Source organism: Apis cerana, linkage group LG10, assembly GCF_029169275.1.
Source record: "Apis cerana isolate GH-2021 linkage group LG10, AcerK_1.0, whole genome shotgun sequence".
Classification (NCBI taxonomy): domain Eukaryota; kingdom Metazoa; phylum Arthropoda; class Insecta; order Hymenoptera; family Apidae; genus Apis; species Apis cerana.
In genome coordinates, this window is record NC_083861.1 from 6,046,079 (window position 1) to 6,060,115 (window position 14,037).

A 14,037-nucleotide genomic window follows, 5' to 3' on the forward strand; every position below is an offset into this window, starting at 1 on the left:
TCTAAAATATATTATTTACAAAGAAAACAATCATAAATTATTGGCAAAGATATAATATCTATATAAATAAAATTCAAATAAATTTTTCGATAAACATCAATTTTAAAATTGCAATTTATACTTTTTTTATATTTTAAAAAATTTATAGTTCAAATAATATTCCATTTTATTTATTCCTTCAATCAAGATATTGCAAAATTTCAATAATATATATAAAATATGCATATATTATTTTTAGTTTTTATTTTTTTTTTTCAAGATTTTGTTAATTATTATTTTCTAAGTTTTATTATTAATTTTACGAGTATTTAATATTCTATTAGATAATTTTAAAAAATCGATTTTCAATTTAATTTGTACTTAAATCATCTCAAGTATTATAAAACGGAGAAATGGAGATTTATAAATAGCATGAACATAAAACGATTAAATTATCACAATTGGCACGTAAAATGCAACATTATTATCATGGCAATAAATAATGTTCGATGTATATTTATTATATTCAATAAATTAATAGTAAATACAATGAGCAGAATACGAATCTGTTTGCTTTCTTTATCTTATGTAAAAATATTATTTCGAAATACGTATCATAAGAAAAGAATAAAAAGTTTAAGTGGTATAAGTTCTGGAATGAATTTATACCTATGTAAATTTAAATAACATAATTTCACAAATCTATAAAATTTCAAATTCAAAATAAATATTGCAACAGGCATTAGATATTTCTTCAAACACAAACTTTTCAAGTTATTTCAAAACAATATTATCGTTCAAAAATATTTCCACATGGATGGAAATTCGATTTTCATTGCTTTCCAATGGAGTGCACGAGGCAAAGGAAAAATCTTCGAGAAAATAATGCGTGTCTCGTATATGTGTGGTGTGTGTGTGTGTGTGTGTGTGTGTTACTTTTGCCTTGAAAGTCGATACCTGTACACTTATACCAAGTTACTTTTACGATGCAATTCAAGACTTGGTGCTTTCTTGCAAATTATACTCGACCACTTCCTTCTGCTTTGATGCGCCACCAGCTTCCGGGTCAGTTCGTTTTCTCCTGCTTCTCCTTAACGATCTGGAGGACTTCCCACAGGCTGCGTGTGATCATCAAAGTAATCTGTTTCTCGAGTAATTTTTTCTTAACATAGAAATGGAAATACATTTACTTCAAAAAATTTTTCTGAAAATCGAGATGGTTTATTTTATTTTGAGATTTTAAGATTTGAAGAAATGTGGAATTTTAATGGTAGAGAAAGAAATAAGAGATTCTCGAATTTTGTTTTTTAAAAATTTAATTTATATTTTGAACTTGCATATTTGAAAAATATATATTTACAATAATTATTAATAATGGAATAAGGATAAAAGACTTCGATTCAATTCTGCAATTCATTTAAAATTTTTAATCATTTTAATCAAAATCGTGAAAAATATATAATTTTTATCTTCATGTCTATATAAGAAATTCAATCTATTTAAACCTCTAATCAAGCAACATTGGTATATCTACAATACCTACAATAAGAAGTCCTCCAGTGCAATAAGCATTAAATGGTCACCTTCAACGTATGCACATTCGACTTGAATCACGTAATCATATGTCTATCTACTATAAAAAGTGACAATAAAAGAGCTGATCTCACTATGTAGCCTATTCATATAGATCTTTTCTTTTCAATCATTTTCGTGAATATAAAATATGAAAAATAACACGAATGAAAATTTAATTTAATATATTAATGTAAGTAAATGAAAAATTATATTGCATATGAAAATCTATACAAATATATAGATTCAGAATAATAATGAAAATTATTTATTGTATATTTTTATTTTAATTAATTTAATTTAATCCATTTTTATTAATCAAATGTATAATTAAAAATAAAATGAAAGAATAAAAGTTATATGACAATACGTATCTTTGATGAAATAAAATGAATGATGTAAGCAATGCAAGTTTTATAATACAGTAATACAATATAACTGATCTGTTATCACTAATTATAATAAAACATCTCACAACGAGTATTTTGATTTCTTTGATATCGTCATTTTTAATTCCATTTTTGTTTCAAAGATAGATACAAATCATTTACAAAAATTTTCATTCAAAATACTTCTTCTTTATCTTCAATTCAATATTTCAAAAAAAATTCACAATATCATGCAAGCTTTTTTTGTTAGAAGAACATTTCATCTTCGTTTCATTAGACTTTATCCAAGAAAATATGAAATAGGAACACTCTAAATTTGGCTTCTATCATGTTTCAAATCTACCCTAACAATTTTTATTTCTAATCGTGTGACACATCTCTTGCGATTCATCTCTCGTTCTATATCAGAACAACGTATTCTATAGTATCTAACTATTTATTTTACATATATAAATAATTGTAATTAAAATAATGTGATAAAAATAATTACATTTCTATCTCGATAAATTATAATATTAATTTCATCAAAAAATATTTTCATGCTCTCAACAGTCAAAAAATATGAAATCCGTCATTTTCTTCGATATAAAAAGAATCACACGGTAATCATAAACTTTAAAAAAACTCCTCTTCTTCAAAAAAAACGGCCCATAAACTCGCCAAAGAATTCCATATTTTTTCGTTCGAAAAAGAATATAGTCTCGTAGTAGGTTCGTAACGAAAGAGTTAAACACTCTTCCTCCGTCACGGAACTCGCCTAACCCAGTATCATCGTCTTCTTCGTTTACTCTTGACCCTGAGCGAGCTGTGTAAGTCACCCACTTTCCCGCTTTAGCGGCGCGACTTACGACACAAGCGCGCGCGCGATCAAAATTTACGTTCCACGCGGCTATTTTCAACTCGCCGCGACCGCAGTCTATTCTCGTTTGCGACGTGCTACGGAAGGAAGCGACGATCTTCCGTTCCTATTCCGGCTCATTCTTCCAACGTTTCCCCCGTTTCTTGCCGAGAAACGGCCGCTGTTTTCGCGCTTTCCACGCTCGATTTCGTAATCCTCGATCTCCGTATGCCGGGGAACGTCGGCGACGAGAAGTCGGGCAGCACGATGACGACTTTCATCGCGACGATGAAACGCTTCTTCGACTTGCCCTATCTAGGTAAATTGCGAGAATTCGATTATCCTTCGATATTCGATCGAAATTCAATCGAATTGCAATTTCAATCGAGAAATGAAAAGAAACAAACGTTCTTTTTAGCAAGGAAAAGTTAAATATTTTAAACCTTTAGAATTCTAACCTTATGACAATTTGATTTTCAAAATTGAATATTTAAAGATTTCGTATAAATTTTTTTTTTATGTTAATTGATTTAATATTTGAAAGTATTTGATATAATTTTTAAGTATTTTTTGGATATATAGTAATAGCTGGTTAATTGTCACGTGATTAGGATTGGAAAGTATCAGTTATGTGAAGAGATAGATATTCTAAGAATTGTTGGCAGCTTTTTTTTCTATGTCGTTCGCTTCAGCGACCGGTTCATTGGAAATGTGAAAGGAAAAAAAATATTTCTTGCGAGTGAAATAGGAAAAAGTTCGTTTTTCTATAAGACGTTAGGAATATTGATTTATTGCATAAGAGTCTGCTTGTAGGTTATGTGCCTTTCATGCGTTATTGTGCATAAAAACGTAAAAAATTAGCAATGGCGCGTAATTTAAATATCAGTTCAATCGTGTGTCTGTGTTTCACAAGTTGCATGATTGTGTTTTATTATTATACCGTTAGATTGCCATTAAGAGATTTATTTATAATGACTTGTAGTAGTTTTCTATCTTTCTCTTTCTCATATATAAGTGTAAAAAGGTGCAATAATTGTCTTATGTTCTACATCAATATAAGTGTAATAAAATCTATTATACATATCAACTATTTCATTATATTGATTATAGTATCGCAAATAAAAAGAATGTTTGCACGTGATCTTAATTCAATAATTAGAGATTGTAATACGAAATAAAATTATTCCACCTTTCTCTATATATACAATTTCGCAATTAAATCGCATTTTAGCACAAATAAATAGATGTTTAGAAATCTTCGAACAGTGTTAAATGCATAATCTACTGTATCGTAAGCATGGAGATTGCAATGCAATAAATTAAACCCACGCTGATTTCAAAGAACGTTAGTATTAAGAAGTATCTCGTGAGTCACTCATGCAATTTGAAGTTACTAATAATAATACATCGATACAGATAAAATTAAAATATTTCATTTCCGTATATAAAAAAAGAAGATAAATTCGACGTTCCATTATAATAAATAATTTCTCTTTTCATTTTTTAAAACATTTTTTTCCTAATCTTTTCATTTTAATCACGTGTTATCGATTTAAAATTTATCTTCTAACATAACATTTTTATTTCAAGTTCCGATACGTATCCATTTATTTCTAGAATTTCCATATTTTCAAAAGATACCAGAAAAGTAAGAAATGTTTCATATATTAGTAGTCTTAGAGGCTTACAGAATTTCCTCCTTTCCCATCCACGTTTTAAATTATTACCACCGCGCAAACATATTCTCAACTCTGGAAAGCCAAGTTTTATTATAAATGAACCTAGAATCTGTCTCGAGAATAAGCTTCTCAGTATCTAAAAACGGAAATTCAATACTTCTCGTGAATAACCGAGCAACGATTAAAAATGAGCTTTCCAGTAAAGGCGAACCCGCGGAATGTTAATTCTATTCTCAGTTGAATTCTGTGTACATACGTATAATTATCGTTATACCTTTGATTTAGTAAAACCAACCACATTCCAATCGTGTTTCTGTTTCAAAATGATGCGATATTTATATTAATTTGAACGTTCTTTCTGGTTCAACAGGAAAGAAATCGAATCGAATTTTTCAAATTAAAATTTTATGATTAAAAAAAAAAAAAAAAAAGAATGCATAACGAAGCATTTGAAGTATCTCATTCGTGAAAATAAAATATCGAATTAATTAAACTTTCATGAAATATTGTTGCGATAAATAATTTTTTTTATCTTAATCCGATTATTTTTGTAAAACGTGAAAGTTCACTTTTCTTTTTTACTCTTTAATCAGATACGCTAAAGATATTAATTATATGATTAAATATAAGACACGGAGATCAAAGTTTATTAACCAGTGTCCTACTCTTCTTTGAAGAATAACTATACGTACTTTGAGAAGAGCGAAGATCAAATTTAAATTAATCCATTTTTCATATTCGCATTTCTTTCTCTCAGAACGAAAATAACAGAAAAAGGAACATAAAGAGAGAGAAAGATAGAGAATGAAAAATCACAATCAAGAGATAAAATATTCTGGCCATATTTTACCGCGTGAAAAGTATCTTGCGCATCCGATAGAAATTCGGTTTCGTGCCGGTACCGATCCCAACCGCGTGATCGAGGGAACGATTTCGAGCGGAAACGCGGCACCAACTTTCCACAAGATTTTCACTCGAGTGCGGTTTATCGATTGAAATAGTTGCAGGAAGCATGTTGCGTGTGCTTACCCTCAAAGACGGTAGAGGAATGCCGGTAAGCTAATATCATCGGCGTGGATTCAACCAGCATGGCTATTGGATTTTGCGTAACCGGTCGTTTACATGTTGCCAATGCATTAACACGCTCCACATAATTTTTTGATAATTGTTCAACCGGCTCGAAGGGTTCTTTGACAGCATGGATTCTTTCCTGGATTGCTTTTTTTTTCTGAGATCTATATTTATACGGCGTCTATATATGTATATATATGTTAATAACAAATCAAATTGCACGAGAGCGTTCTTTATTTATTTATTTTTGTATGGTAAATTTTAAAAATTTTCATCTCGAAAATCGTGGAGGAGGAGACGTGGATAATTATCGTAGAAAAGAGAAATTTAATTCTCTTTTTATTCCAAGTAAAACGTTTTAACAGTAACAATGTATAATAAATCGCAATGGGATTAAATAATTAAATCGTATCACGTGTCGGGAAAATTCAAACCCGTTGAAATTCAATTCTGCCGCGAATCTATCGCGAAATATTCTAGCGGAAGTAAGCATTTTAATCGAATCGAACGGAAATTTTGCATCTGCTTATATCAGCGTTTATTGTGAATAGGAATCGCGAGTTACTGATTTTCGATACGTATTTTTAAAACGATGAACTTTTTGATTGGAGATATAGACGATTCATATTACAAATTTAATCCAAATTAGCATAATTTATTTTTAACAGAATTAAAAAATATTTCTGGATCCATTGTAATAAGCATTGGAGCTAAATTGGAATGAAAGACGAAACCTGAATACAAATATCCTCCGCACAGAAATCGAATCGAATACAAAGGATTAAATTTACTATCTTTCCTATGCGCGCTTCGATACGCCTCGTTCGAGGAGGAGTGAATCGTGTTGGAAGCATTTGCCTCTCCTCAACGTTTGCAAATCGGTCCAGGTAAACGACTCGGATACGAACGACCTACCAAGGTCGCGGCAGGAATTCCTTTCGTTTCTTAGTTGCCTCACCTGGTTGTCGGTCGAAAGATGGAGAAGGACGGTGAGAAAGAAAGAAAAGGGGGAAAGAGAGAGAGGTCGAGAAGCTGGTTTAGTGGTCTAAAGTGTGTGCTCGATTCTGGTCCCTCCACGGTCCTTCAGTGACTCATCCGCTTTTTCGTGTCAACATTTATTGCACGCTTGTTACGAGCCTATCGACCTGTGTCTCTCAACTTAATTAAACACTTTCATGATTTGTTTCATTTTTTATTCATGACACGTTTCTATTATTCTATTAATTATATTTTCCATTTTTAGGATATTTTTTTTTTAAGTTAGAGAAATTTAATTACATTTCGGCAATATTTTATTTTTATCTAATCATCTCGCGATCTTTTTAAAGAACAATTAATTAATATCGAATTAAAAAAACGTTTTACAGATCGTTGAGATAATTCTCGCTATTTTCCATGCTGCTTAATTTAATATTTATTCGCCATCAAGAGAAACGAAACGATTAAAAACAAGTATTCGGTAAAATTGTTGGCATACGCGAACAAAGTTATACAAGTTATCGTGAAATTTGAAGTAATAGTAGATAACATTATCAATAATGTTAATAGATATGCTGCAATATTACCAATATCGGAAAATAAAAACATTCGTGCATGTTACGTATATATGTTTCTAGAATGGTGCGTTCCTTTAACACAAAGATGAATAACACATAGAATTCACGTGGCTGACGGAAACATTCGTCGAGAGAAAAGCCTATTTTCCTCGACGACTGCTCGCGGTGCAGTTCTTACGAGTGAAGAGCAAGCTAGAAAAGCTTGCCCCGTTGCTCGCGGCTAGCTTCGTTGAAGCACCTTTCTGCGGTTGAATCTCTTTTTCCTCCTCATACAATCCATTATAACTGGAATGAGAATTGACGATCCCACGATTTAATTGCCATTTACTGGCCTATATATATAGAAAAGAGATAGATTTTTTTCTAAATCGTGTTTGGTCGAATGTAGAATATCTTTGGGATTTATTTTTACCTTCTGAGAATTCTTCTTTTCTTTTTTCTTTATTTAAGCAGTTTTTTAATAATTTTGTATTACGTTTAAAAAAATGCTATTATCTTAAATTGAAAAAATTGCGGAATATATGATATATATATATATCTCAAAAATATAGAAATGGTGGTTAATTGAAATTGAGAGATAATTTCAAACGATATTTTCCTGTACAAAGACTGTCGTTTACGGCTTTGTTAACGAGTTATTAAGAAAAAAAAACCAATCATGGAATGCGTAAATTAGTCAAGCCGTGACGATAGTGTTGGATACGAACCGCCGACGAATAAGTTCAAATAACACGTATCCAAAGAAAAAGAGAAAACTGTTCAACGTAAAAAATATTTTAGATTACATTTTATTTAGAAATGGAATAGAAATATATTTTATCAATATAAAATAATTAATTATTTATTCGTACATGAATAAATTGAATTTAGAAAAGAAAAGGAATTGATAAAGAAGAATTGATAAATCAGGATAGAAAGACGAATTATTAGATGAATAAGTTAGAGGAAGATGAGAAATTAGAAAATAGAGGAGATGAAAAAGAAAAAGAAAGGAGTATGTTACGAAATGAAGAGAAAAATGACAAAGATGGAGAAGAATGATAAAAAAGAGCAGGAATTCTATATGAATACCAATTAATTTCTATATAATTTTTTTTTTTTTTTTAATAAAATATTTTCTTATGTTCAACAGACTTTTTTCAACTTTTTACTGCTTGAACTATTCGCTGACAGCACATATCTAACTCTATATTTTGCCTAGTCTTCATAATGCGTGTGCTTCATAATTAGTCAATTTTTTTTCGTTATTAATACAGTTAATAATTCAAATTACTTCACGAAACTCTTAAGTTGATCAATGTTCCCAAATTTTTGGGATATCTTGTATAGTTCGTTTAAATTGTACAACAATTGTTATAGGATAGTGCAATTCAAATGTAATTCAATTTCCGGAATTGTCTAATGAATTTGAGTCTTTGATTTTCAAAATCCATTTATGAGATTGAATCTGGAGAAAAGCTTTTATGTAATGCACGTTTTAACGTGCATCGTTATTCCCACCAATCAAAAATGATACTTCAGAGAAATGAGTTTCAAGTGTGTCGAATGAAATTATCTGTTAAATGAAACTTAACCGTTCTTTTATCTGATTTACACTCGTCAGAATTATCTCACAGAAATCCAGATCTGCATCCAAATAAACATCCGATCTTTAAATGAAATAAAAAACTATTTGAAATAAAAAAAAAATGCATTGTTAAATCAAGCACAAATATCGTATTTTATATTAAATTCCATAATTTTCATTTTGTTTAATTTCTCAAACTATTCCCAAATAATACTAAAAAATCGAGTCTATTTTTGCAATCCTCGTTCAGTTTTGAATTTCGACGTAACCCACTTTTCCATTTCACCATCAAGCTCAACCACCAGCCAATTTACTTTTTTTATTTTCCCCGAAAAATCAAAGAAACTACTGGAAATCCTGCACGGGTGGCATAAATGATTTCTGCGATTGTATGCGAAATTTCGCAAAAATCCTTGGCCCACGCGCTCATACATACAATATATGAGTAAACGAGGTTCATTGGCTGAGAATAGCGCAAAACCTGTTTCCATCGGTTTTATCCCCACTTATATTGCGTAGCAACCGTAAGGGAGGTCAGTTCTGGAGGTGGGCCACAGTTATCAATTTCTCTGCGCACTTGTAACCAGATGAAAATGAACGAACGAAATATATAGGATGTTGCATTATATATATTCGTGGAACGTCTTTGAAGGATCAATTCTAAAAAATCGATTGGGACTTATTTATTTATTTTTTTACTTCTAAATCAAAAAGTATCGTTCTAATTTTATCTAATTAATTTAACATTCTTCGTAAATAATTTTTGTTCGCTTAATTAATGAAATAAAAATCAATCGTATCAGTTTATTGAGTGTTTATTAAATTATTTTACAATATAAAAATTCAATTTTTCAATAAATTGATGATATCTATGATAAGTTCGTGTAAATGCATAGTTGCATACATATAGACCATCTCGTTTAATCGTTTAATCATAAACGTGTAATTTATTCTCCTCGTGAATATAAAGAAATCCAGTTAAAAATCGAATTTATAGTTCACTTATTCGTATAATTTAAATACAATCGTTGTAAAAAAAAGTTATTTATTCTAATTTCTTGTTGGAAAATAATATTTTTTTAGTCATTTCGTAAAAATACAATCGATGTTATCGGATAAATTATTTCCTTAATGTATGTATATTCTCTTTGATATTAGAACGAAAGGATGACCGGTTTTTGTTGATCGCCAATATCGATTTATCAACTCCTTCATGGAATCAATGCATTAGAACTGTTCAGTCGTTATGTAATATTATTCCATATTTATTATTGAGTGTAATGTAATCAACGTAAGCAGAATAAGTTTGCACAAGAAATTATAATAAAACGAAGGTAACGAATCATAGTCGTCTTTATTATTAGAGTATAAGAGAGTAAATAATCTTCGTTATTTTTAACAATAAAAGGATTAATAAACGCATGATGTAAAGTTTTCTTTTTTATTTTTATACAGTTTTATAAAATTACAAGTAATTTTATCAATCTGACGTTATTTTAATAATAGTCTGACATTTTTTTTTTTTTTTAAATCAATCAGATTATTTATAATTTAAATCTTTTATAGAAACGTTTTTATCATATATCCTTATATTACAAAATTACAAATTACTTTTATCGCATAATAATAATAATAATAATATCAATGAATTAACAAGATTTTATCAATGAATCGACATGTATATAATATCACTTCATAATTGTGCAAATGCAGAACGTTGAAAACTTGTACGTACAATATCCCCTATATAACAGATTCTATACAAAGCAGTTTCACATTCATCGAGTGTCCTGAAACTCGTGACTTTCCAGTTGTAACGACACGTCGAGACACGACACAGTTTCGCTACCAGAATAACGCGAGATGCGTGTGCTATTATCGTACGTCTCGTGCAACAGGGAAAACCGTCTGTCCGCGCGAGAATATTCGTTCCCGCACGCGTCCAACTAAAATTAGAAAATGTAATCGCGTTTGTCAGCCCTGGTTTAATCGTGATCCAACCACGAGCAAAAAGGGATCGTGTCGAGGTATTTAGTTCGCATTATAAGAAGTTTTAATCCATTCACGTGGCCCGACGTGATTCAACGAAACGCGTTACCTTTAATCTACTTAAATACTTAATTCCAATGTCGCTAAAGGAATTCCAATTCTTCTTTTTTTTTTTTCATTTTTTTGAAATTGAAATATTATGAAATATAACTTCAATTATAGTTTAACAATTTTGATAGGAACTTTGTGAATTTGTCATAATTTTCCCGATTAATATCAAGTTTATCGAGGTTCTATATATAAATAGAATTATATGCTTCATTTTTAGTTTAATTTTTCAAAATAACAAGAGGAGAATGATAAAATTGAGTAGAGACTTGTAAAGTATAGTCTCGTTTTTATTTTTTATCTTTATAAATTCGAAATTATTTCTCGATATTTCATATGCGAAGAACGGAAGCGATTGGTAACAGAGTGATCGAATTACCGTCACACTATCCTTTATTTTATTCAATTTGTTCATCGATCCTGCTATTCCGTACTAGCAGCAGTCGCGGTTGTGTCGTGCGAACAATAGGGACGTTCATCGATCAGAACGTTTTCATTCCAACTTTCCAGTTATAGTAGTTATACGTACCTCGAGTGACGTCTTCGTTCGGTAAACGACTGCCTTTCGAAGATAATGTACGAGTAAAGGAAAGTCCGCCGATTTAATTCTCCCCGTATTGACAAGTCTGTTAAATCACGATTGAACAAATTCCATTATTAACGATCGAACGAGTTTCTATTCTGTGTTGGAGAGAATGTTAATGTTGTAAATTTTTTGCCACTCTTACACCTCTTACTGTGATTCCAGTTTTTATTAAAAATGTAAATTTTCATCAAATGATGTAAAACAGTCATATATATTATACGTGTGTGAGTTATACTTTTATTTTTTCTTCGTATTATGTAAGATCTAAAGTTTAAATTTTTTTATAAATATTATTTAAAGAATCAGTTTTATTTGATAATTTAAGAAATGATTAATATTTTGATTCTTATAGCAATTTGTTATTTAAAAGTTTCATATTTAATATCGAATTGATTGAAAGAACGCGATGTAATAACGAATAAAAATATTGGAAGGAAAAGTTTTAATTTGGAAGAAACGAGATTAAAGTTTACCGTTGGAGATCAAAAAAACGAGATTGAATTCGTGATCAAGGACAAGGGAATGAAATTGAATTGAAGATCAAAAACGAGATTATCAGTACATTCATGCTGCATATTGAAACGATTAAATTTTTTTCACGAATATCTTTTGATTCGTCCATTTTATTTATCCAAATTCTTTGAATCGGCTTTATACGATTAACAATCGTGTATAACTTTTATGTTGTACAATTAATGATATTTTATATTTGTTTCATTTTAATCTAAATGTTATTTTGATTAAGTAAAAGCAAGCAGAGTAAAAATATTTTTTTTATTAAACGTGTTTGAATTTTAATTTCGATTAAATAAATGATTATTTAAATAAAATATATAATTTTATCGCATTTCTTTTTCGTTTTGCAATATGTGTCTCGAGTATATATCGCAACATTTATTGCATTTTTCCTATGAAGATCGTTCAATAAAACGACGAAACTGAACGCGATATATGTATGCGCATTTAGTACAAACAGAAGTGCAAATAGATATCGTTCTTCAAATGTCAGATCAAAGGTCAACGAGTGCAGGTTGAATATTTTATCTCTTTGAAAAATGAAAATGACACGAACGCCTTTCGAAAGATTTTCATTTGATCGTGAATTTTTTTCAAAAGTGGTTGTATAAACGTATATTAAATTATAAAATATAATTGTACAAACTTTTCATGTCAAAAATGAAACGAAAAATCGAAACTAATCGATAGAAAGATTAATGTAATTAATATATAATACGCGAAGATGATAATAATTACTCTAATAAAAATAACGTATAGCTGTTTAAAAAGAGAGAAATATATTTGTGAACGAGCGATTGAAGAAAATTAAAAAGTACCGTTATAATGTCTAAATGGCACAAGCGGAAATAAGCTTTATGTCAGTTTTACTAATGACTTTAGTGGAAATTTTTTATCAATCGATCGTTAGTTTTATTCTACACAAAGTGACAGATGATATTCTTTTGTTCGAAGAACATTCATTTATCATTTTAAAGAATATTTATGGTTTGCAATTGCATAAAATTTAATAGACAGAAAGATTGAAAAAGATTTAAAAGTGTCGATACAATTGTCCTTAATGGATTCAAGGAAAATAAATTACTTAATTATATATCTATCTATAAATAATTATTTCTACAATATTTTTAACACGATTAAATTATTGAATAAAATAATAAAAGTTCGTTAACTTTTCGATACCACTTTCAAAAAATGCTATCTTAAAACAATTATACAATCCAATACAATATATTTGGACTTTATAAACATTTCGAATTAGAAATAATCGAAGAATATAACATCAATTAATTCTTGAATAAATTTTTACCATAAATATAAAAAAAAAAATATTTATTAGTAACATTTAATGGAAGAATAATTAATAAAATTTTTAAGTAACAATAATTTAAATGGTAAATAAGAATATTTATAAAATGGAAAATAGAAAATTTAATTTATATAATTATACGTATTTTCTAATTCTTTCATAACGCTCAAATCCTATCTCTCATACCATTCAATCGTTTCAGCCTCGTTGACACCACGTTTCCAACAATAAGAGCGCGTAGGATGGTAATTAAACGTTGCACGTGTTCCCCTGCACCGTTGAATTGAATAACCGCCGACACGAGGTATACGACGATAAATATCAGACCGGTTGATAGCAAGTCGACGCACAATGGCGATGAGGAACACGCGTATTTCACAAGTAACGGGGGCCCTTTTTTTTTTCCCTCCCCTCTCGAGGTGTGCCCCAAGATCGTGCCAAGATTTTACCACCACGACGTCGTTAAACACGTTACGCTGATACGGCTTTACTCAACAACTCTTCCTTCCGGAATTCCCTCTTTTCACCGATGAGTGCACTCTGATCTATGATAGATAGATCAGACTACTGTTCGTTTCGTACGTACCAGTGTTTACTAATGTTGTTTTTTTTTTCAAGTTATATCTTTTCCAAGATATCCTTTCGTAATTTTATATGGGAAATTACGTTACGTACGTCTTGTAAGGAAATTTATTTATAACTTAAAAATTTTAATGAAAATTTATGTGTGCGTAAAGAATAATGGATTATGCAGAGTATTAGTACATTCATCTCGAAGGATCGAATCCAGAGAATAAAATAAATACAATTAAATAAAATTAATATATAAAAATTTTAATCGAGGTTCGTTTGCAGTAATTATAAAGCAATTTAAGTTT

General features: G+C 29.7%; 1 protein-coding gene and 1 long non-coding RNA gene across 20 annotated transcripts in view; one reads left to right on the forward strand and one right to left on the reverse strand.

Annotated features, from left to right (window-relative positions):
• Positions 1-14,037, forward strand: part of LOC107994516 (arfGAP with SH3 domain, ANK repeat and PH domain-containing protein) — a 34,710-nt gene that overhangs the window by 4,808 nt on the left and 15,865 nt on the right. For 11 of the 19 annotated variants that reach the window (XR_009831604.1, XR_001765339.3, XR_001765341.3 and 8 more), the window contains exons 1-2: positions 1,289-3,097; positions 5,459-5,511. The exons of 3 other annotated variants lie outside the window; for them this stretch is intronic. Coding sequence is in view for 12 of the 16 variants with exons in the window: in XM_062080918.1 (XP_061936902.1) it covers positions 3,007-3,097; positions 5,459-5,511 (144 nt within the window). In the remaining 4 variants the exon portion in view is untranslated. Of the gene's footprint in view, positions 1-1,288; positions 3,098-5,214; positions 5,512-14,037 lie in introns of those variants that run through there. 5 more of the 19 variants (XM_062080921.1, XM_062080925.1, XM_062080928.1 and 2 more) reach the window with 3 other exon arrangements.
• Positions 10,151-13,692, reverse strand: LOC133666852 (uncharacterized). Its single transcript, XR_009831607.1, has 3 exons — positions 13,346-13,692; positions 11,278-11,374; positions 10,151-10,597 (listed from the first exon to the last, which is right to left on the reverse strand). It is a non-coding gene; the product is annotated as an uncharacterized LOC133666852 (long non-coding RNA).